Source organism: Mus caroli, unplaced genomic scaffold (genome assembly GCF_978045245.1).
Source record: "Mus caroli unplaced genomic scaffold, Mus_caroli_1 scaffold_2, whole genome shotgun sequence".
In the NCBI taxonomy this organism is placed as follows: Eukaryota; Metazoa; Chordata; class Mammalia; order Rodentia; family Muridae; genus Mus; species Mus caroli.
The window spans coordinates 149,931,849-149,956,420 of record NW_028227257.1 but is presented as its reverse complement, the minus strand read 5'-3'; the positions used below and the strand labels follow the sequence as shown (position 1 = coordinate 149,956,420).

The 24,572-nt window shown below is 50.6% G+C and overlaps 1 protein-coding gene across 5 annotated transcripts in view; it reads left to right on the top strand.

The window, feature by feature from the left end:
* The window catches only part of Usp20 (ubiquitin specific peptidase 20), a 43,324-nt gene that overhangs the window by 181 nt on the left and 18,571 nt on the right, over positions 1–24,572 (top strand). Inside the window, exons 1-8 of one of the 5 annotated variants that reach the window (XM_029473481.2) lie at positions 9,574–9,708; positions 14,586–14,685; positions 16,985–17,080; positions 18,271–18,324; positions 21,036–21,098; positions 21,381–21,512; positions 22,964–23,060; positions 23,496–23,565. In XM_029473481.2, the coding sequence (XP_029329341.1) occupies positions 17,000–17,080; positions 18,271–18,324; positions 21,036–21,098; positions 21,381–21,512; positions 22,964–23,060; positions 23,496–23,565 (497 nt within the window). In that variant the 5' untranslated portion in view covers positions 9,574–9,708; positions 14,586–14,685; positions 16,985–16,999. The other 4 variants (XM_021185595.3, XM_085835039.1, XM_021185598.3 and 1 more) reach the window with 4 other exon arrangements.

Below are 24,572 nucleotides of genomic sequence, written 5' to 3'. Positions count from 1 at the left end.
GGGGAGGCCTGGCTTTGCGGGGCAGCCAGGACCTGGTGAGAGGTCTCCGCCGCCTATCATCCCATCACCGACTCCCGTGCCCGCCCCGAACCCCCAAGGCTCTGGCTTTTGAGCAGGCCGCACGTCGCTTGAAAGGCCAGCAGGAGGCCACTCGGGCTCCAGGGCTCAGACGTGCACATTTATTCCTCACTCACAAAAGCTGATCACCTTGCGGGGGGTGAATATCAGTCCCGGTGCTGACTGTCCATACCAGGTTGGCCTGCAGCCATTCGTTCCTAGGAGAGGTACCACTGACGTTCAGAGGCCAGGGACTGCTCTTTGAGAGCTTGGGAGGACTCGTTTGGCCTGGAGGACTGTCGCTCTGCCATAAGCACCTTACACCCCCGAGATGTTGCGACGGTAGTTAGTTTTTAAAGGTGTCTATAAACACTTATAAGATGGATAAGTGCATGCGTAATAGCTCACATGGGACTTTTAGGGACTCCTTAATTACTAGTTTCCTCTGGAGCACAGCGCTTCTTACTCAACACTTAACTCTGTGGCAGGCACTGGGGTAAGCAGTCTCTTCTAGAAGCCTTCCATCAAATCCCACGAAGTAGATGCAGTTGGGTCTCTCTTTCAAAAAACGAGGCTACCGAGGCGTAAGAACTTGAAGTAACTCGTACTTCAAGTTCTGCAGCTGGGAGGTGAGGCTGGGTTGGGGACAGAGCTTTCACAGCTGCAGGGTGTGCTTCAGGGACAGCGGGCCTCTGTGGGTCTTCCCTGCTGCTGCTGCTGCAGCTGGTGTGCCAGCTTATGGGCTGGGGGAGGGGCTGATGGACACTTTTTCCCAAAGACTATTCTGAAGCAGGGAGGGCATGTCTGCCATGCCTTGGCTTTTTTCCAGAACATTTTTTTTTTCTGAAGTTGTCATATTCCCCTTAGACTGGGACAAAGAGAAAACTCGGGATGTCTTGAAACAGCCTTTTAGCTTTGATCAAAGAGGCATTAAGTATCAAAAGTCTTGACCCCACTGGAGATTAGTTCAACCATCTTCAGATGTCGATGGCAGTCATTGGACACCAGGTCTCTGTTGGCTGAAAAAGAGGCACCTTGGGAACTGCTGCATGAATCCAGGGACTTGGATGTACAATTCTCACAGGCTCAGAGGTGGCTCTTAATTTCCCTGCCTAACCATGCCTTACCCCTTAACCTCTAGGGTACTGGGCCGCTCTGGTGCCTCCAAGGAAAGTCACAAGGTCAAGAGCATTTTGAGACAGTCCTCATTTGAAGATACAGAGAGGGACATCTGATACAAATAAGTTGTCCCTTGTTTGTATCTGCATTCCCATCCTTGAAGCCAGAATGCCAGGTGATACCAACTCCCTGGGCTCTGGCAGACGGAGTTGATTCTCGTTTGACACAAGGGCCGCTTGGAGTGTGGCAGCTGGAAATTTGACCTAGGTGCTGGCTGCAGAGGCTGCAGTCGCTCTGAGTAGTGTTCTTGGAAGTAAGAGTGCTCTGGAAAGGAGCCTCCAGGAAAGTGAGGGGTCTCAGATTTTTGTCTGGCATGACAGGCGGGATGGGTGCTGACTTTCTGTGGAGCTGGATGGATGCTTAAGGAGCAGTCACATCTGGGATGACCTCGTCATGGTAAGCATTCCAGAGTGCTTGTTTGAGTTGGGTAATGATGGCACGTGCAGAGGCAGGCAGATCTCTGTGAGTTCCAGGACAGCTAAGGCTACCCAGAGAGACCCTGTCTCCAGAAACCAAATATAAATAAATAAATAAATAAATAAGAAAAAAGGAGAAGCCTGGCAGTGATGCGCACACCTTTAATTCCAGCACTTGGGAGGCAGAGACAGTCGGGATTTCTGAGTTTGGGGCCAGCCTGATCTACAGTGAGCTCCAGGACAGCCAGGGCTACACAGAAAAACCCTGTCTCCAAAAACCAAAAAGAAGAAGAAGAAGAAGAAGAAGAAGAAGAAGAGGAGGAGGAGGAGGAGGAGGAGGAAGAGGAGGAGGAGGAGGAGGAGGAAGAAGAAGAAGAGGAGGAGGAAGAAGAAGAAGATGATGATGATAGTAGTAGTAGTTCAGACCCAGGACCTGGGCCACAGTCTACCAGGGGGCTCTTCAGAGTCAATGGAAAGGAAAGTACATTATAGGTTTGGGACTCTTTCCAGGCTAGCACGACTTTTTTTTTCCTTAAAAAACAAAAACAAAGCCTTGCTGGAGCTAGGAGGTGAAGATTGGCCCTATGTCCACTGGCTGGCCCATTTGGGATTTTGGAGCCACAGTTCTTTTAGATCACTGGCTGCAGAGCAGGTCCCCTGGGTTTTGTCGTAGCTCTAGGGTCCTGGCTCCGTGACTCGGCACCTTTCCCCACCGTTGGTGATGGATGGGTTGCATCCTGGCCTCCCGAGACTATTGAGAGTCCTTCGAGGTCATTCTTGGGAGAGCTCGAGACTTGGAGCTGTTAGCAGAGCTACTAAGGTAGGGTCCCTGGTAGGCAGAAAGACCACTAAGGTAGGGTCCCTGGTAGGCAGAAAGACCTAGAGGTGTGAGAAGGGGGTAGAGATGCCACACAGCTTAAGAGTCAATGGGAAGCCAGGCGTGGTGGCTCACACCTTTAATCCCAGCACTTGGGAGGCAGAGACAGGCGGATTTCAGAGTTCGAGGCCAGCCTGGTCTACAGAGTAAGTTCCAGGACAGCCAGGGCTATCCAGAGAAACCCTGTCTCGAAAAACAAAACAAAACAAAACAAAACAAACAAAAATAAAGAGTCAATGGGAAGTAATGGGACAGGGAGGTGGACAGTGTCTGGAATTTGGGGGAAGAGTGAGAAAAGAAAGAAGCACGTGTCAGCAAGGGGCGTGGCGTTCTGGTTAGGGGCTGTGGTTGGCCCATGCGAGGATCTGTGAGTGGTGGCTGAAGGAACCTGTGTGGGCGGAGGCTCAGCAGGGCCACTTTCAGATCCCAAGGGTGACTCCCTGGGAGGCGGAGGAATATTACCAGAAGCTCTGGGGAAAGTGATGAGTAATGGGCACCTGTGGCTGCCAGGCCTTCAAGTGAGTGCACAGCCGCGGCTGCCCCTCCAAGGCCCCGCCCCCAGCCGGCCCCTGAGGGTGGGGCTCCCTGGTTGTCTGCTAGCTGTCCTTGCAGGTGCTTGCATCTTAACTCAGGTCTCAGGGCAGGAGAGGCGGCCTCTTTGCCTTCGTCCTTACTCTACAGCTCTAGAGGTGGGAGGGTGGTCTAGTGGGTCCCTGAGAGCAGCTGCACAGTGGGCCGTGCTGCTCTTCATTAAAGTACCCAGAACCTGGTACTTTAATGGAGATGAGCCTCATTCTCCTGCCTAAGCTGATATTGGCCTTTCCTAATGTCACTGCTGCTGAGTCATGGAAAAGTAAACACATTCTGGCCCCTTTATGCCCAAGTATCTCAAGCAATCAAATCCCCAGAGAGAAGAAGTCACCATACACAGCCAGCCTGGGTTTCTCCTGCAAAACCTTTGCAGTGACCATTCTCCAAGGCCACTGTGACAGTGCAACAGGTGGGCCTGCTGAAACAACTGAAAGTAAGGTTGGCGAGTTCTGAGCTCAGAGCTCGAGGTGAAGGTGGTGTCAGATAGCACCTTGTGCTTGTGGCCTTGCTGAGTGATAGCTCCATTGCTTCTTTGTGCTTGAAGCTCAGATGTTTACATCCAACTCGGCCCTCCACAGAGACCTTGTTTTTCTTTAATTATCTTTCCCAAGTCCTTACCTCCAATTGCCCACAGATTCTAGGGTGCTGATGCTTAGGAAGGACGCTGCAGAACAGTTCAGTTGTTAGCAGTGCTGGGGAACCGCTCAGTCAGGACAGTGCTTGCCCAGCGCACGTGAGGACCTGAGCTCAGTCAGAGCTCCTGTGGAAATGCGGGTGTGTGGTGTCTGCCTATAATCCTGGCGCTGGACAAGGGGAGATTCCTGACCAGCCTGCTTAGTCATGGAGCTTCAGGCTCTGGGAGAGAAACTGTCTCAAGAAACAAGGCGGACAGCTCCAGAGAAGTGACATCCAAGGTTGGCCTCTGGCTTACACATGTGCACCCTCATCCCCGCCCCAGATAAATTCTTTAAAATCCTGTTATCTAATGTGCACTCCAAATGCTAGCTTGCTTATTGTTCAGTGATGTTTTTTACCCATCTTCTTTTAAGAGAAGAGGGCCACCTGTCCCCTCCTCTCTCACTTTCCTTTCTCCTTCTTTATGTTTGTGGTTTTAGTTTTTGTTTGGGGATTAAAAGCATGTGTCACCACACCCAACTTCTCTGTTGTTTTTTGTTTTTGGTTTGTTTGTTCATTTTAGGTTTTTTTAGTTTGGTTTGGTTTTTTCGAGACAGGGTTTCTTTGTATAGCCCTGGCTGTCCTGGAACTCACTCTGTAGACCAGGCTGGCATGAAACTGAACTCAGAAATCCGCCTGTCTCTGCCTCCCAAGTGCTGGGTGTGCACCACCACTGCCCAGTCCTGGAACTCTTTTGTGTACCAGATTGGCCTGGAACCCCTACCTCTGCCTCCCGAGTGCTAGAATTTAAGGCTTGTGCCACTGCTGTCACCACCAGGCTGTTTTTTTTTTAAAGATGTATTTTTATTGTTTTTTTTTGTTTGGAGAAAGGATTTCACTGTGTATCCTGACTAACTAGAATCTATTTCTGTAGACCAACCTGGTCTCAAACCCAGTTTTACCTGCCTCTGCCCTCTTTCCAACCCTCAAGGATTAAAGACATATGCCGCTACACCTGGCGGAGGTAAGAGGTAGCCAGTGGATCGATTATTGGACATGGCTTGATTACATAGGTGGTTATGGGGGGTGGGGACTGTTCTACACATAGTCCTTGCCCAGTGACAGCGGGTAAGGTGAGCCTAGTGCTCTGTTGTTTCCACCGGCATGTTGCGGCACCATCAGAGTGGTTGACTGCCTTTAAATTCCATGCCTTCATAGTAAGAGGGTGCCACTTCATACCAGAGCCAGCATGATTTAGTGGCTTCAGGGTTAGTGCTATTAATAACCCTGAAAGCCTCTTGAACTAGATGGGTCAAGTGAGATTGCTCAGGCGGGTTGAGGGGAGCAGTCTCAATGACTCTCTTCAAAGGGGTCTCAGTACCATGCGAATGGGGCGGTGGTGATGGTCTGGGGTTTATCTTAACTGGGGCCAAGACTTTGTTGGGACCCAAAGGAGTGTAGGGGGTCTTAATTATTAATTTGGTAGTGAACAACATTCCCTTATCATATCTTTCTTTGTAAAGCCTAAGACCCCAAGTGTATCCTTTTGTCCATTCTAGAGCTTGCTTCCCTGGTTCAGTGAAGGTAATACAGAGTGGATAGCACCATTCAGCACACTCAGCTACATCTTTTCCTCCAGGCACGTAGGGCTCTAGGGTATAGTTGGCTTTTACTTTAACATAATCCCAGCTCGAGGTGGGGTTTCAGTAGGCCTCAACTGAAATCTCACAAACCCAGCTCTTGGAGAAGAAGTCAGCCCTACCTCCACACTTTGGATTGAGGGACTGCCTCCAGTGGAACCCGGGACAGACATAGAAGGGATGGGTTCGGAGCCTGCTTCTATCAAATCGGGTAGAGCAACCTCCCCATGGGTCTCTCGGATGCTTGTCTACGTATAGAAGAGATGTTGAAGGTGCCTTCTGAGTATCAGAATACCCTCCTAGGTCCCAACCAGGAGGGGCTCCTATAGCCAACTTACAGATGTCAGGGAAAAGGTCAGGCCACCAGATAGACGGAGTGGTGACCTTGGATAAGCTCCAAATAGTGTCTCCTGCCCCATTTATTACTTGCCACGTTAGCTTACATGACTGGTGGGGACCAGGGCTGGTAAAACATAAGGAGAGGATGTTAAGACACAGTACGAGGGGGAGGACTCCCATCTTTAGGCTTCCTGGTGATTTTCAGTTTCAGAGGGTTCTCTGTAGTCTGGGCCTTCCAGGTAAGGTGGTCCTCTGGAACTCCAGTTTCTGTTGAGGGGGCAGGCTTCATAAGTGAGGCATATATCCAGGCAGTGATTCTGTCCAATTTTACAGTTGTTGGAGTGGTCAGCAGTACTAAATAGGGTCCTTTCCACTGGGGCTCAAGTTTCTGGACACAATGTCACCTCATGTAGACTAAATCTCCAACCTGGAGCCATGTGATGCCTCAGGGGTGCCGGGTTCTTAGGCAGCTGCCAACTGGGACCACACTTCTTCTTTTTTTTTTTTTTGTTTTTTTTTTTTGGTTTTTTTTCGAGACAGGGTTTCTCTGTGTAGCCTTGGCTGTCCTGGAACTCACTCTGTAGACCAGGCTGGCCTCGAACTCAGAAATCCGCCTGTCTCTGCCTCCCGAGTGCTGGGATTAAAGGCGTGCGCCACCACGCCTGGCTGGGACCACACTTCTTTTCGCACCACCTGTAGACCTTTTAACCTAGCATATAAATCATTATTACTATGGCAGGTTGGTTCAATAATGTCCCCCAGTAGAGTTAGGGGCACTGGGGTCCCATACAGGATTTCAAAGGGAGTCAAACTGAAACGGGAAGGGATATTTCTGACCCTAAACAGGGCTAGGGGAAGGAGTACCACCCAGTCTGCGCCAGTCTCCATGGTTAATTTAGTCAAGGTCTCCTTTAGAGTTCTATTCATTCTTTCTACCTGCCTGAACTTTGAGGTCTATAGACACAAGATAATTTCCAATTGACCTCTAGATACTTGGTCACTCCCTGACTTACTTTGGCAATGAAGGCAGGACCATTGTTTGACCTTATTACCTTGGGTACTCCAAACCAAGGAAAGATCTTTTCCGGTATCTTCTTGGCAACTATGGAGGCCGTCTCCTGCTTGGTGGGTAAAGCTTCTACCCATCCTGAAAAGTATCTACAAACACTAGAAGGTACTTATAGCCATACTTGCTCGGTTTTACTTCAGTGAGGTCCACTTCCCAGTAGGCTCCTGGTCAATCTCCTCTGAGTCTCTTACGGGGGCAGCTTCGCTTCTGCAAGCATTTACCTTTTGACAGGGCATGCAGTTGTGAACGATTTGTTCCACCAGGTGTTTTAATCCTGGAATATAATACTTAGATTTCAAAGCAGTTTGAACTAGTTTGCTTACCCCCAGATGAGTCGATTGATGCATTTGTCTTGTCATTGTGCTTGTTCTTGTGGTAGAATCTTCTTTCCTGATGGCATTGATGCCATGCACCAGAGTTCTCTCTCTCTCTTTCTTTTTTTTTTTTTTTTTTTTTTTTTGAGACAAGGTTTCTCTGTGTAGCCCTGGCTGTCCTGGAACTCACCCTATAGACCAGGCTGGCCTCAAACTCAGAAATCCACCTGCCTCTGCCTCCCAAGTGCTGGGATTAAAGGAATGTGCCACCACACCCGGCTTCAGAGTTCTCTTTCTTGATCGAGACGGTTATTGGGATCTTTTGAGATGATTGCCAGATCTCTAGCAGAGTACCAGAGCTTGGGTCCCAGTATTCCCGGGTCTCAGACCACCATCACTGGGGTGACTCTTGAGGCCACTGCTTTGGCCTCCTTGTTGGTCTGCCAGGTTATTTCCTCTGGCTCTTCTGGTGGCCCAGACAATGTATGATACTTACTTTTGCTGGCTTCTGCAGGGCTTTTAACAGAGTCAGAATCTCAGTTTTATGTTTAATCTCTTTTTCTCTGGAGGTTAGCAGCCCTTGCTGCTGGTAGGCAGCACCATGAACATGCACTGTGGCGAAGGCATACCTGCTGTCCATGTAGATGTTGATCTTCTTGCCTTTCCCCAACTCGAGGGCCTTGGTGAGAGCAATGAGCCCAGCCTTTTGGGTGGAGGTCCCTTCAGGCAGAACTTATGCCCACACGTACGGCAGCCCCCCCCCCCCATTTCTCTCCTTCCAGGAAACTGCTCCCATCAGTAAACCAAGTGGCCTCAGTGACCTCTAAGGGCTGATCAGACAAATCTTTACGCCAGCCGTGTGCTTCAGCAAGTACTTGCTGACAGTCATGAATAGGAGGCTCAAGGTCAGGATCTGGGAGTAGAGTGGCCGGGTTCAGGCCCGTAGGGGGTGCAAACAGAATTCTGTCAAGAGTTGAGCAACAGCAATGAAAGGGACCAAGGTTTTCCTTTCCCCAGTCACGATAGGGCCAATGTTACTGAACCTATGAAATGGATGCCAGGAATGAGGGATAGAGAGGGACCCGACCTCAGTCTGACATTCCAGCCCAAGAAAGGGTGGGAGCTGTGGATCCGTGCTGCCCAGGACCCCTTCCTAGGAAACCTGCAGCTTCAGTCACCTTACTTTAACTTTCTACCAGGGACCCCTCCCCTACCTCACCTTGCTATTTATTGCTGTAATTTATTGACCTCAAAAATGCTGCATAACAGACCTCACTTGGGTCAGGGAGAGTTCCCAGGGTCCTCCCCTCCACTTGGTGGGGCCCCATGGGGCCAGGTGCTGAGAGGAACCCCCTGTACCCACCCATCACTCGTTTTCCTCCAGGAGCCCCAGGTTGAGCTCTATCCATCCCATTTGCAAATACCTCAGGAGGGATGGGGTATATCTGTTTCATTTAATTGGAACTGGAAGAGGGATCATGAGGTCCTTTATGCCCTTCCCTGAGCAGGGGAGGGATGCTGGGATCGCACTCCTGTACTGGTCACCCCTATTACCACTCATCACATTGATTTGAGTTTACTTCCCTAAAGAGTTTGGATGGATGCATTCAGGTCAGAGCTGCAGCTCTGCAGCCCTCCGATGTTAGAGTGATTTATCCATGATTAATCTCTCCATTCAAAAGCGTGCAGTCTTAATGTGCAGTGATGAGAAACTGTTATTTTATGATCTTTTCATTAAAAGCTTGATTGAAAAAGAAAAAGAGTTGAGCAACAGAATCTGATAGTATGTCATATGAGCATTGACGAGCCACGGATCAGGCAGACCGGGCTCTCCAAAGGGTGTGGAGCAGATACTACCAAGTCCTGTCCCATAGTTAATTTGTCTGCAACTTTAACCAGTACAGCAACCGCAGCCACAATCCTCAGGCAGGTGGGCCACCGTGCTGCCACTGGGTGCAGCTTTTTGGACAGATACGCTACTGGCCTTTTCCATGGTCCCAGCTTCTGGGTCAAGGCCCCTTTTGCTTGCTATGCCCTCATTTTCTGCCACAAACAAATGGAAGGGCTTGGTCACATCTGGGAGACCCAGGGCAGGGGCTGACATTAAGGCTGTCTTAATGGCATCAAAAGCCCATTGCTCTTTTTCTCCCCAGGCAAAAAGGCTGTTTGTTCTTAGTGAGTGGGTATAATGGAGTTGCCATCTCAGTGAATTCAGATATCCATAGACAATAGAAACCTGCCATGCCCCAAAACTCTCTGACTTGTTTCTGGTTGGTGGGTGGTAGAATATGGACCACAGTTTCTTTTCTATCTTATGAAGCCACCTCTTTCCTCCCTTGAGCAGATCCCCCAGGTAACTAACCTGCTGGCTGCAGATCTGGGCCTTTTTAGCTGAGGCACTGCAGCCCAGTTCTCCCAGCCCAGTGAGGAGGCGCTCTGTTCCTTATAAAGCACAGGTCTTTGCTGGAGGCAACTAAAAGAAGGCCATCTATGTACTTACAGCAGGAGAGTTACCTGGGGGTCGGCTGCCCGGAACGTGGCCAAGTCTTGGTGGAGGGCTTCATCAGTGATAGTGGAAAAGTTCTTGAAGTGTTGGGGCAGACGTGTCCAGGTGAGTTGGCCCGTCATGCCTGAGTCTGGATCCTTCCATTCAAAGGCAAAATATTCCTGACTCCTGGTGGCCAGGGATAGGCAGAAGAAGGCATCTTTGAGGTCCAACACTGTGTACCAAGTTCTGGAGGGAGGCAAGGAACTCAACAGATTATATGGACTGGGGACGGCCGGGCGGGGATCAGTTACCTGCTTATCCACTTCCCTAAGGCCCTGGACAGGTCAATAGTCATTCAGTTACCTGCTTATCCACTTCCCTAAGGCCCTGGACAGGTCAATAGTCATTCAGTTACCTGCTTATCCACTTCCCTAAGGCCCTGGACAGGTCAACAGTCATTAGTTCCAGGCTTCTGCACAGGGAGGAGTGGGGTGTTCCATGCACACTGACTTTTTTTTTTTGTTGTTGTTGTTTTTGTTTTTCGAGACAGGGTTTCTCTGTGTAGCCTCGGCTGTCCTGGAACTCACTCTGTAGACCAGGCTGGCCTCGAACTCAGAAATCCGCCTGCCTCTGCCTCCCAAGTGCTGGGATTAAAGGCGTGCGCCACCACGCCCGGCGCAAACTGACATTTTTGCAGAGTCCTCAACTGGAGGAGGTGCAAAATGTGAGGTCGAGTTCCATCTCGAGTTTCCTTAGACATAGGATACTGGCGGACTGTTATCGGGCTAGATTGGGCTTTCAGGTCTACATAGACTCTGTGTGTGTGTGTGTGTGTGTGTGTGTGTGTGTGTGTGTGTGTGATTTTTGGCTTTCCCCATTCCTGCAGTCTCTGCCCGTGCCTGTGGGTAGTTCTGCAACCACCAATCCATATCTTTAACTTTTTGACTCCTGTCTTCAAACAATTGATATTCATCCTCTAACTTTATGGTCAATACCTATATAGGCTCTCCCTGCCAGCCCTTGACCTGTGGTCCCTCAGGAAGGAAATGGATCTCTGCTCCTATCTTGGTGAGGAGGTCTCTCCCCAGCAGGGGGTGGGGCATTCAGGAATAACAATGAACGAGTGGGATACCTGGCCCACACCAAGATCCACTGTTCTTCGGGTAGTCCATGAGTATTGTTTGTCTTCTGTGCCCCCTGGACCAGGACTTCTTATTGGAAATGGGTCCATCTGTTTGTAATAGGACTGAGTGTTGGGCCCCTGTGTCTACAAGAAACTGGGTGGGTTTCCCCTCCACTTTAAGGGTTACCCTGGGTTTGGGGAGGGGATCTGAACCCTGTCTCCCTTAGTCACTGTCTTCTTGCATAGCTAGCAACTTGGGGCCTGGTGGTCTCTTTTTGGGGGTATGAGGTCCCCTCTTCTTCTTCTTGGGACAGTCTCTCATCCAATGACCTTTTTCTTTACAGTAAGCACATTGGTCCTTAGGCAGAGGCTCCCTTCTATTGCCAGGTACTGTCTTACTAGGTTCTCTAGTTTCTCTAACTACAGCGGCCAAGACCCTATGGAGGTTCTTCTCCTGTCTCTTCACTCTTTCGAGCTCTCTAGCCTCCTGTTCTTTCTGCTTTCTCTCCTTCTTCTCTTCTCCTGACTCTCGGTTATGATCTACCTTCTCAGCTACTTGCACTAACTCTTTCAAGGACCTGTCCTGTAACTCTTCAAGTTTCTGCAACATTTTTCTGATATCCCTGCTAGCTTGGCCAATAAAGGTGACAGTAACTGTTGCCTTATGCTCCTCACTGCTAGGATCAAAGGGGTAAATTGGCGAAAGGCCTCCATGAGTCTCTCTAGGAAGGCAGAGGGAGACTCATTTGGCACCTGCACCACTTCCCTTACCTTAGTCAAAGTGGTGGGGTGGTGTGCTGCCCCTCTGAGACCTGCCATCAGAGCATAGCGGTAGACTTTGAGGCGCTCCCTACCTTCTGGGGTGTTGAAGTTCCAGTTCAGTCTAGTCAATGGGAAGCCCGCATCAATATCCACAGGCAGGAGGGAAGGACGCCGATCCTCCCCTGGGATGTTCTTCCTGGCCTCCAAGAGGATGCGCTGTTTTTCCTCTGTGGTAAAAAGAACCTGAAGCAGTTGCTGACAATCATTCCATGTGGGCTGATGGGAGAATAAAAGAGATTCAATTAAGTTAGTCAGACCCTGAGGATTCTCAGAGAATGAGGGGTTATGAGTTTTCCAATGATATAAATCGGCCGAGGAAAACGGCCAATATTATAAGGGCTGATGACCCTGTTCATCAGGGGGACCGTAAGCTCAGAGGGGGAGAATATGGGTTCCCTCAGGAGTTGCCCCCTGCCGGCTCCGTGTCCCTTGGGCAGGATGAGGAACATGACCCAGAGGGGATGAGGACGGTGAGTCTCCCCGCTCCCCAGGTGGAACAGGCGGTGCCCAAGGCCCTGCAGCTTGAGCCACCTGAGGTTGGAGAGAGGGGGGACAAGGAGGAGGGGGATCAAGAAGGAGAAGATCAGTATTCATAGTGGGGAGAACCTCTTTCTTGGGCCTGTCCTGAAGGGCAAGGATCTGCAAGGTCGTTGGCCCTGAAAAGGAAACAAAAGGGCTAACCCACGAAGGAGGATCGGTGACCAAATCTTCCCACACGATAATATGGGACCTGGTCAGTGTGGCTCTTCGAGCCAGTGCCAGAAATGTGCCTCTTGACTGCCAAAATAAGAGGCAGTGAGAAAGACCTCTCAAGAGGCCATCCAGTCTGGAAGGTGGGCCACTCTGACGAGCATAGAGTAAGCCATTGATTTTTCTTCACGTCTACTTGTGAGCTCCAGTCGTAATCTCCCTCCAGTGTTCTAGAGTAAAGCTCAGAGGGGTGGAAGGTCCATGTCCCATTCTGTCCAAAAATAATGTTAGTCCTAGTCCACACACCAAAAGAGAAACAAAAAAAATAAAATACCGCCAGGCATGCTGGCGCATGCCTTTAATCCCAGCACTTGGGAGGCAGAGGCAGGCGAATTTCTGAGTTCGAGGCTAGCCTGGTCTACAGAGTGAGTTCCAGGATAGCCAGGGCTATACAGAGAAACCCTGTCTTGAAAAACCAAAAATAAAAAAATAATAAAATAAAATACCAATGTCACAGAGGATACATTGTATCTTCTGTTCTTGGTAGTGGTCTCTTTGCCACTAACCCCAGATGAAGTCGAACCCTCTCAGATCCGACTTCCCACTGAGTCTGGAGCATCCTCCAGGACTCTTGTTGCCACGGCATTATGGCACGTCTACCCACTGCTTCTGGCAACTCCTGACAGACAACTCCTTCACGGAGTCTTCAGAACCGAAACCAAGCTAAGCAGCGGCCGATTAGAGTCAGAGAAAGTAGAGAGGCAGAGACAAGACAAACAGAAAACACAGCTGCGGTACCTGCTGGAGCAGTCCTCTGGTCTCCAGCCACTGGTCCTGCAAGAAGGACTTTCCCGACCAACGCACCAAATGTAAGACCCAAAAAGCCTTACGTCCAGGATGTCCCACTCACAGAGATGCAGAGACAGAGATCGATGCAAAAAGCAAGAGGTTTATTAATCCAGCATGCTGGGCTCTTCCTGAAATTGGGATGGAAGCGACCCCGAGTAGCTAAAGCACACACCTTTTATACGTTTTTTAGAGCAGTTTTTCATTGGTTAACCTTTAATGGCATTAAGGGGGCAGACTTAAAGAAGACTTAAGGACCGGAGACATTGTGTGGGCTTTTCTCTACAATCAGAGAACTGTCTCTTGGTGGATAAACTTAAGGATGGGAGACATTGTGTGGGCTTTTCTATACAATCAGAAGACTATCTCTTGGCACACCTTGCATGCAGTGAGGCAAATTCTGGGGAAAGAACACATTTACTTAACTCTTTACAACAGTTCATTTTGAGCTACCACAAATCTTACAGTGGCTTGCCCCTGCTCCAGAACCAACTGCCATAGAGACATACAACAGGTGCCAGGAACTGATGCAGTGGGGTTGCCTTGTGGTCCATGAACTTAGCAACTCTGATGTGACCTGGAAAGGCCAAACTCCTTGTGTCTGCTCATTTGGAGACTTTACCAGATGGTTTAGAGTCAGGTTCCATGCTGCTCTATAGCAACCGCTGATGAAGCTGACAGGCGTCCAAGCAGCCAGCGCTCGGCCATGGACACACTCAATGAAACCCTCCTGCCTCTTCCTAGAGAAGATTCTGAGGCTTCTTAACCACTGGGCTTTTGCTCTCTCGTGGGGCCTGGGGCAGGAGGTGAGTTTGAAACCAGCCTGGACTGTACAGTGAATTCTAGGCCAGCCTAGGCTACATACTGAGACTTTGTATGGAAAAAAACTCCTGTCATCATCCTTCTGATCACCAGAATCATAACCAGGCTTCCCAAACCTCGTCTCATCCCTCTGGAATGGTGGCACTGGGACTGGGGCTCTAAACCCCCCCCCCTGCCCAAAATAGCCCTGGGCCAGTGCCAGGAGGCACTTGGCCTCCAGACTGAGGAACAAAACCTGGCTACAAGTTAGGTTTGGAATTTAGAATTTTGAACCCTGTTGTTGTCATGTGGCCATTTAAAAAGTTACCTTCTAACTGCCCCTCCCTCTTTGAACTGCCCACATCCGGGAGACTGTGGCCTACTCTAAGAAGCAAGGAAGTGGCTTGGTAGTGTTTTAGCTCCTGGTGGCTGAAGACTTGGTGCCCCGAGCAGCTCAGGGTTTTGGAAAGACTTAAAAGGTGACCCAGGGGACTAGGTGGGAAGATGGGAGGAGACAGGCGCTCCTGTCCAGTGAGGCCGTCTGCCTGTTCTATACTGTCCTGGAAGCAGAGTGTCACTGACCACGAGGAATGTGAAGCCTGTGGAACACCCAGGCAGCCCATTCTGCAGGACTCAATGCCCCTCAGAGGCGTGGGCATGTTTCTATCTGAGCAACTTTTAAAGGAGACCCTGGACAGAATGTTTTGTTCACCCCTAGGTACTTGGCTCAAGACTTTACTGCAGAGCCCCTCGGCAGCTGGCCACTGTCCCAAGAGAATGCCCACATCGGCCTCCTCCTGTGTGTGCAGCTGAGTCAGGTAGGCCCCACCCCCTCCTCTAAGATGCACCCCGCAAGTCCTGAGGGACAGGGGAGGTAGGGGTAGGGATGGGAGCGGGGAGTCCGCTCTCCAGGAAGCCACGGATTCTACTTACCACTTGCTTTTGCTGATGACATGTGGGCTGGGCATTTGCCATTTGAGATAAAAGAGGGGTGAAGCCACGGAGCCTCAGAATCCGCAGGATAAAAGGTGGGAGTGTGGAGTGCGTGGAGAAGGTTCACCTTTGTTTGTTTTTTCTATGAGTTAGAGAGCAAGGGCCAGCATGGTGGCTCCACGGTTTCCACCCTGGGAACCCACGTAAGGACAGAACTGCCAAAGTCAGCAAGGGAGTGAGGTCTGAAGCCTGTGGCCTGCTTCCGGCCCTCTCTCTGGGATGGCCACTGGCGAGACTTGAGACAGAAGGAACCATCTCTTGGTCTGTGCTGCCATCCCAGCAGCCAAGGTGACAGGAAGGACTTTTACTGGGCTGGTACAAGACCCGGTTCAGCATGGTGTCTGGCTGAGGCTGTGGGTGGAGAGGGGACATGTTTCATCCACCTGTAGCATCCACAGGATGCAGCCCTGGCTGGAAATGAGGGCACTTGTGGACCCGTGTGCATCTTTGGTTGATTTGAACCTTTCTTGGCAGCAGTTTGAGCCAGAATGAGCTGTCAGCTTCAGGCTGATTTTGTTGAAGTGCTGGAATCCTGGGGCAGGGGTTTTGTGGGCTTTATTGTTGTTATATATTTTCAATTGTTTCTTTCTCTCTGCTTTCCCTCCCTTCCCTCCTCCCTCCCTCCCTCCCTTCCTTCCTTTCTTTCTTTCTTTTTCCTTTTTCTTTCTTTCTTTAGAGACACTGTTTCTCTATGTAGCCCTGGCCAGTCTAGACCTCTGTAGACCAAGCTGGCCTCAAATTCACAGAGATCTACTGACCTCTGCTTCTGCCTCTAAGCCTGGCTTTGTTTTTATTTTATTTCTCTATTTTATTATATTGGTTTTTCGGGGCAGGGTTTCTCTGTGTAGCCCTGGCTGGCCTGGAACTCAGAGATTCACTGCCTCTTCCTCCAGTGCTGGGATTTAAGGCGTGCACTACTCTTGCCCAGCAAGCAGCCAGTGCTCTTAACTGCTGAGTCACATCTCCAGCACCTTGAACTTCTTCTTATCCTCCTGCTTCCCAAGGACTGGATTACAGACAGGCACCACTACAGACCTGCCTGGTGTCTCCTTTTAAAATAATCAGATTCCCAGAATTTTGCAAACACATGCCAGAATGTCTTGTGTTCCCTTCCCAGGCTACCTAGCATAGCACATCTGCCACGTGAACAGATTATAGCCTGGATGGTCACAGTGCGGCCCCTCCTTCAGGAAAGCATTGGTTTTTCCAGACACATTCTCTCTCTCTCTCTCTCTCTCTCTCTCTCTCTCTCTCTCTCTCTCTCTCTCTCTCTTTTCTGATTTAAAGAAAGAGAAAGAAACAGAGGAAGGGGGACTGGGGGGCGGGGTTTGGGATATAAATAATTTAGAAAAGGAGAAACAGAAGAACATTGGGGGAGGGGCATCTGTCACATGTGGAGGAACTTAGCTGCTCTGCACTTTGGAATAGCCCAGTTTGCTTTCCTTATGAGCGTGTCACTTAAACTAAAGCAGCAAAGTTTTTCCTATCCCCTGACATCTGTCGCCCAGATCCACTGCTGGTGGTGACCTCTTCCACCCTGCCTCCTGGTTGAGTAGTCAGTGCTCAGTCATTTCAGTCACTGACCTCAGAGGTTCCCAAAGGCAGTGCACTTTGCACTGCCTTTGGTATGGGACCTATGGTTAAGCTTCTCCCTGAGACGGTGGCTTCAGGGCCCTCAGGTTCCCTAGGAGGAGGCCCTGCCTGATCAGAGAAGGCAGCATGGAAAACCAGCCATGCCTCTGCCTGTCCACTTGGTGGAGCTGACCTTTCTAAAACACCTGTACCACCTCCCCCACCCTCCAGGTCTGGATAAGGTGGCTTGGAGTTCCTGAGAGATGGGCAGGACTCCAGTGTCTCCCCACCAGTGAGTCTAAGCCTCACACCTAGCATTGTCTAGTATGCTGTCTGCTGAACTGAGCCCAGCTCTGATACCCTTTACCTCTGTGGGCATTCATACCAAGCCAACAGGATAGCTGCTCTCTTCTCAGACTAGCTTGGGAGGCCCAGGGAGGCAAGCACCTTACTGGGTTACAGCTGCTAACCAGCCATGCCAGGACCTCTCATCCCCTGTGGTCTCATCAACAGGGGCTGCCGTTAACTTGGGATTGCTGTGTCTCCTTTCAGGGGAGGCTGGCCAGAATGGGGGACGCCAGAGACCTCTGCCCTCACCTGGACTGCATAGGGGAGGTGACCAAAGAGGATTTGCTGCTTAAATCTAAGGTAGAGGAACAGTCCTCAGGAACTAGGGCCCAGCCTAGGGCTGTCATTTGCTTGGGAGGACCTTTGTGAGGCAAGGCAGTACTGCCCTGCCCCCAGCTCTGCAGAGCCCTGGATGTAATGGCCCTGCTGGCGTCTGATTCAGAACTTTCTTCCAGGCGTTGGATCCTGCTACCATTAATCAGTTTAGATGAAACCCCTGAGGGCCACTAATGGCTCCATCCATTTCCACTGGCTAGGTACACAGCCTCCATAAGGCAGGGATGAGCGCACAGAGGTGGATCTTGTTTTTCTTCTGGCACTCTGGGGAAGTACAGTACTGCCCAGCCACACCCTAGCCGTCCATGTCTTCTTACAGATGTAGACCTTACTTTGGGGTGTCTGCAGGGGAAGATGAGCTTCCTTCCTAAGTCACACACAGCCCCTGTTGCCTTCTGCTTGTTGAGTGAAATTCTGTAAAAAGCCCATGGACTGAGAGTGTGACTCTGTGCTGGAGGGCAAGCAAAGCCCTGGGTTGTCAGCACTGGGAAGGCAGAGGCAGGTGAATCTCTAGGAGTTCCAGGTCAGCCTGGTCTACAGAGAGAGTTTCAGGCCATCCCCAGCTACATAGTGAGCCCCTGTCTCAAAATCAAACAAAAAAAGTGAGCAGACCAAAAAGTTTTTCTTCAAAGGAGGTGGGGAATCTGAGTGTGAGGATCAGCTGGTTCTGTCTTCAGCATCTCTCTGGAGATCCAGAGACTTCCAGAATAAGGCCAGAGGTGTCAAAAAAGCCTCACTGGGACAAGGACAAGAGCAGGGCTGACAGTGCAGCCACCCAGGGACTGTGTCGCTGGACTCATCCAGGGTGTTGCTGAAGAGAACTGGGAGGCTACCTTTCAGGCAGGGTGGCAGCCCCTGTACTTGGAGCTAAGTCACAAAAGGAGAGGACCCCTGGCACGTGGGGAGGGTCAGGGGACTAGTGTGAGTGGTCTGCTTGCTAGTCCATTGAAAGTTTAACTGGGGTGGTTTGAAATACCTTTACAGACATGTTACTTAAAAAACCCACTCAGATGAAAGTGTCCACAGGTACACTGGCGAAGGTCTCTGAGGCGAAGGCCTCTGGGGTTAGTGAGTTGCAGCTGACAGGAGAGGATGCTGTCCTGTGCTTTCCTCCTTGGCCACTTACACCTTTCTCTCCTGCCACTCTCCCACAGGGAACCTGCCAGTCATGTGGGGTTGCTGGACCTAACCTATGGGCTTGCCTCCAGGTAAAGAACCCTCACATTCCGGGGTGGGCCTAACCTGAGCTCTGGCCTGGGAATACCTAACCCCAGTGGCTGCTACTTCAAGTTCAGGCCCCAGAGATAGTCCCTAGAATGGTTACTCTGGCAGCCATGAAGGAGACAAAGAAAACATCAAACTGGAGACGACTCTGAGCCAGGTGATCCTGTCATCATGAACTCTGCTTGTGTCTGCCCACTACACCTGTGTGGAGTCCTGGCTGGGGCCTGGCCTTTCTCACAGCAACAATGGCTCCCAGGCCACACTTCCCTGTGTGTAAACTGCGGGTAGTCACACTGTCCGCCCGCTGGCCCGACAGTGAGAACAGGGTAGGATGAGCAGACAGACGTCAGGGAATCCCTTCGTGCAGTGGTTGTTGTTCATCAGAGTGGAAGACACACGCAGGTGTGCTGGCATGTGACTTTACATTTTGAGACAAGCTTGGTCTACATAGCAAGTTCCAGGATGGCTAGGGCTACTTAGAGTCTATCTTAAAAAAGAGAGTCAGGCCGGGCGTGGTGGCGCACGCCTTTAATCCCAGCACTCGGGAGGCAGAGGCAGGCGGATTTCTGAGTTCGAGGCCAGCCTGGTCTACAAAGTGAGTGCCAGGACAGCCAGGGCTACACAGAGAAACCCTGTCTCGAAAAACAAAAAAACAAAAAAAAAAAAAAAAAGAGAGTCAGGCCAGGCATGGTGGCACACGCTTTTAATCCCAGCACTCGGGAGGCAGAGGTAGGTGGATTTCTGAGTTCGAGGCCAACCTGGTCTACAGAGTGAGTTCCAGGACAGCCAGGGATACACAGAGAAACCCTGTCTCAACCAAAAAACAAAAAACAAACAAACAAAAAAAGAGAGTCAGGGTTGCTCTCTCGCGGTGCGCCGCTTTTCTCTGGAGCGTAGAATTACAAGTAACCTTTACTTTTCTCTGTATTGTAAGTAGTATTACATTTTTCTGTAAATATGTGGTATATTTTACAATCATGCTCAAAAATGTTATTAAAATTTTCTTTTTAAAAGTTAGTGTGTGGTGGTACATACCTTTAATCCTATCACTCAAGAGGCAGAGGCAGAGGCAGAGGCAGAGGCAGAGGCAGAGGCAGAGGCAGAGAGGCAGAGGAGAGGCAGAGAGGCAGAGAGGCAGAGAGGCAGAGAGGCAGAGAGGCAGAGAGGCAGAGAGGCAGAGAGGCAGAGAGGCAGAGGCAGAGGCGTTTTTCTGGGAGTTACAGTCGAGCTTGGTATACATAATGAGCTCTAGAACAGCCAGGGCTACATAGAGAGGCCCTGGTGTTTTTTGTTTGTTTTTTTTTTAAACCAACCAAAAAAAAAAAAAACCCCAACAAATTATATATAAATAAACTCCAAATTATTATTATTATTATTATTATTATTATTATTATTATTACTTGAGACAGGGTTTCTCTGTGTATTCCTAACTGTCCTGGAACTTATTTTGTAGACTAAGCTGGCATCAAACCCAGAGATCTGCCTGCCTCTGCCTCCCAAGTGGTAGAATTAAAGGCGTGTGCTACCACACCTCAGCAAAAAATTTTATTTATTTATTTTTATTTTTTAATTTAGAGTCAGGACCTCTCTACATAGCCCTGTAGTCCTGGAACTCACTGTGTAAATCAGGCTGCCCTTGTACTCACAGAAATCAATCTGCCTTCTGAGTGTTAGGATTAAAGGCAAAGGCCACCTCCCTCAGAGGAAAAAAAAAATCTTCAAAATAAAAAAACTCCAGGAAGCTGGGTGAGATGACGCACACCTGTGGTCCTACTCTATGAGAGGCAGAAGCAGGAGAATTGGCACAGACAGGTTTGCAGTCTGCCTGGTCCACATAGCCACCCTGGGTTACCTGGCATACCTTGTCTTAAAAAGTAAATCAGACAGAAACTCAGCAGCAGAGCCAGAAAGATGATGTCAGGAGGGGCCGGCACCAAGTCAGTCCTTGCACAAGTTACAGGTCCAGGTGTGCCCTGGCCTGTCACTCAGGGTGTGCATCCCAGCATCCCAGTACTCCAGCTACCCAGGAGACAGCCAGAAGAGCTCACAGAAGAGCCACCACTTCATGGGAACCCTCGGTCCTCCAGAGCACAGACCTGGGAGCCTGATACAGCAATGCTATGCTGTGACCATGGTCACAGCCAAAGGTTATCTTCCTGGACTGTCTCTCCATGACACCAGTCACTCCTGTAGAGGGGGGGAGTGTGGTGGCCATTGTCTTCCAAACTGGGGTAAAGGTCGGTGATGGACACTCTGAGCCTGGGTTTGAGAGGAGGGCAGATCTGTGAGAGACAAATGTGAGGCCAAAGGCAGGGTCAGAAGTGAGGAGACCCTATCGTGGGCCATTGGGTTGTGTTGGGCTCCAGCTGCTACCGCCTTGTGTTTTGAACACCTGCTGCCCATTCAGTGTCTCTTGCACAGCCCAGGACCCTGATTCCTGGCCTGTGGAGAAAAGGGACAGGTTCCGGCCCCAGCATCTGGACATGGTGTCTACTTCACTTGGTGCAGGGCTGCATTTTTTGGTGACCACCCTCTTTGGTTGCGCTGGCCTGTGTTGTTTGGGGGTGGCAGGGGAACCTTCAGTCATATGTTGGATATCAGCAAGTCACACTGCCTTGGGCTAGAGTTAGTGCTCACTGTACTGACGCTGTCTCTTCTGTGGGTCCCAGTTCCTTCTCACTGCCTCTCTTCCCAGGTCACCTGCCCCTACGTTGGCTGTGGAGAGTCTTTTGCTGACCATAGCAGCATTCATGCCCAGGTGGGTGTGGTGGCTGGGAAACTCAGGGCGTAGATAGCCCTTGCCAGCAGCTCCCCAGCTCCATACCTGTCCTAGACCTTGGTGACTGGGCCTAGAAGGAAGAACAGTCACGGTCACAGCATAGTCGCTGCAGAGCTGCTAAGAGGAAAGCAGGCACAAACCCCACACTAGCCCTGGTTGGTGGACAGCCGCCCTGGCAGCGGGCGGGAGGCAGGGCTTGCTGGGTCAGGACACCTGCTTGACCATGTTGTCTTTGCCCTTGTTTTGGATTTTACTCTCCAGGTGAAAAAGCACAACCTGACTGTGAACCTGACCACGTTCCGGGTCTGGTGCTACGCCTGTGAGCGCGAAGTCTTTCTGGAGCAGCGTATGGCAGTCCACCTGCCCAGCTCCTCAGCCAGGCTCTCAGAGCAGGTACAGCACAGAGCTCAGGCTGCTTGTTGGCAACAGTGTCCAGATGGGACAGTGTGAGTCAGAGGAAGTACGTTCAAGGAGCGCTTGTCAGCAAGTGTTCACCGAGCCCAGTTGTGTCAGGGCCTATGTAGGGCTGTGGGCTACAGCTGAGCTGGAGCAGGGAGGATTGGGTAGGTGCATGGGACCATTCATGGCTATGAGGAGAGCTCGGTAAGGTCACAGGCAGTCCCTGACAGTCCCCCATCTAAAGCCTATCCTGGAATCTGAGAGGAGTCGCCGCTGTGTGCTCTTCTGTGGAAGCCATTGGGAGAGCACAGTCCCTGCAGCAGGAGAGCTGGGCGCTCCTCACAATGGGAGGCGCGGCCCTTGATAGGGGCCAGCAAACCATTCTGTCAGGCTGGACAAGCGACCCTGGAGGATCAGGCTGTTGTGTGTGAGGTGTGGACAGACACATGGGGTGTATAGACGTGTGTGTGAGGTGTGGACAGACACATGGGGTGTATAGACGTGTGTGTGAGGTGTGGACAGACACATGGGGTGTATAGACGTGTGTGTAGGTAGGTGGAGGAAGTTTGGATGTGCAAGTCAGGGGGTTGCGTATTGCTCTGATGTCTGCTGGCTGAGACAACTTGTCATAGCTCCATAGTGTAAGCATTTATTGTATACAGTGTGACTGTGAAATATTTGTAAAGGTTTTTATTTCTGATTTTTAAAAAAGAGGGGAGAGCCGGGTGTGGTGGCACACGCCTTTAATCCCAGCACTTGGGAGGCAGAGGCAGGTGGATTTCTGAGTTCGAGGCCAGCCAAGTGCTGGGTCTACAAAGTGAGTTCCAGGATAGCCAGGGCTACACAGAGAAACCCTGTCTCAACCCCCCCCCCCAAAAAAAAATCAAAAAAAAAGAGGGAAGAAAAGATTGTAATTTTTTCTATGTATGTATGTATGCTTATATGTGCATATGTATTCAGGAGCGGGAGGAGACAAGAGGAAGTTATCAGATCCCCTGGAGCTGGGGTAGGCAGTTGTGGGTCCTCTGCAGGAGCAGTGCATTTTGCTAATGGCTGAGACGGCTCTCCATCCTGGAAGCTTTTCAGGCTGTAACACTGTACAATGTCCATCTTTGTCGTGTGTGTCAGGTGGTGAGAGTGTTCAGATGTGTGCAGTAGTTGGTAGTGGCTTGCTCAGGAAACTGGGATTGCGTGGTTTTTCTTTGTTCCTTCCCTGCTGCATAAGCCTTCTAATGGAAGCAGCAGTTCTTGCACATGAAAGGCAAGTCTGAAAGTTCCCAGAGCAAGGTCTCTGGTCTCCCCTCTTGCTTGACGTTCTTCACTTTGTTGGGCTCATTCTGGCTGGCCTAGATGCTGGGGGGCTGCACACTCTTCCTCGGGAGGAGGTGAGTACATCCAGGTCCCCCTCTTCACCCCACTTTCCTCTTTCTGGGCCTTTAACACAGGACTCCCCACCACCCTCCCACCCTCTGAAAGCTGTCCCTATTGCTGTGGCTGATGAAGGAGAGTCTGAGTCTGAGGATGACGACCTGAAGCCGCGAGGTAATGGCCAGCAACAAGAGGAGCTGTTGGGTCAGGCTGGGCATGGAAAGCGCCAGGGCCTTGTCTCTGCTGGCACCAGCTGCTATGGCACAGTGGGCAGGTGGCAGGCACACAGAATGTGCCATCCCTGGAGATATGGTCATTCCTCTCTCAGCTCTGTGATGCGCTGGTCAGAGGTCCTGTGTGTGTGACCTCCTCATCTGTGTTGTTTGGAGCCTGAGCTGGGCAGAGTAGCTAAGGGGCCACTTACTGGACACACACAGCCCTGCTTAGGTGTTCAGAGCAGCAGCCCTGCTGACTTCCTGGAGGTCTCTGGGTGGAATTCTCCTGTTGTGAGCTAGTAGGACTGGGGTGTAGAGAGCTCAGTGGGGGAGACTTGTGAGGGCCCCTCTCCTGGACAGGCTTCTCAGCCCTTCTCTTCCATGTTGTTTGTAGGCCTCACAGGCATGAAGAACCTGGGAAACTCCTGTTACATGAATGCTGCCCTGCAGGCCTTGTCCAATTGGTAGGTTGTCATCTGAGGGAAGGGCAGAAGCTGTCCCTGGCAAAACCTAGAAAGAGCAGCAGCCTCCACCCAGTGCCGTGTACATTGGTCATAGACATTCCATAAGATACACCTCAAAGCCCCTAACACAAGGCTTGCCTGGTGACTGCCATCCCTTTAAGTCTCATGTGAGTCCTCAGATAGAGGAGAAAGCATGATAGGCAGGTATACTCACTGGTGGAGGGTTTCCACAGCATGTGCAAGGCCCTGGGTTTCACCCCCAATACCGTGTGCATGTAACCTATCTGCAAGAAGGGAAATTCATTGTAGCCCAGTCACGTGGGGGGATGTAGGCTGACAGGTACTGAACTGATTAGGCCTGATTGAGAGTGTGTGTGATCATTGTTTCATTCACACACACACACACACACACACAACTGGCACAGCAGCGATAAAGCAAACCCAGCAGCCCTCCCCCTTTCCTATGTATAGCTGTGTGTTAACACATAGGACACACAGGAAGGAGAGAAAAAGGGAACAGATATGAATACCTAGAAACGTCTGGAAGGATAGCCCCCAAAGGTTCACAGTGACTGTCTCATAGTAATATAGTCAGTTGATATGGTTTGCCGTGTGTGTGTGTGTGTGTGTGTGTGTGTGTGTGTGAATATGAATATGTGGTTTCTTGCAGTGTGATAACTTCTAAAAATATGCAGAAAGGGGAGTGAAGGAGGTGCCCTCCTGCCGGCCAGTCCTGCAGTGGGGCCACTGTAGGGAGCAGGGCCGCTGCACCCTGTTCATTCACAGCGTCCCAGCCTCAGGACCTGTGGCAGAAGCTCCCATCTGACTCAGGAGAGGGGTATTTGTTTCCTATAGCTGACAAGGCCTTCCTGTCTCTTGACTCTGGAAGCCCACTCTGTAGCAGTTTCTTCTCAGGCCCTTCTCTCTGCGTATGCAGCCATGCGTTCATAAGGTCCTTTCCTCTGTGCACATGTCTGGTGTCCAGAATTCCTCTGGAATGATACCAG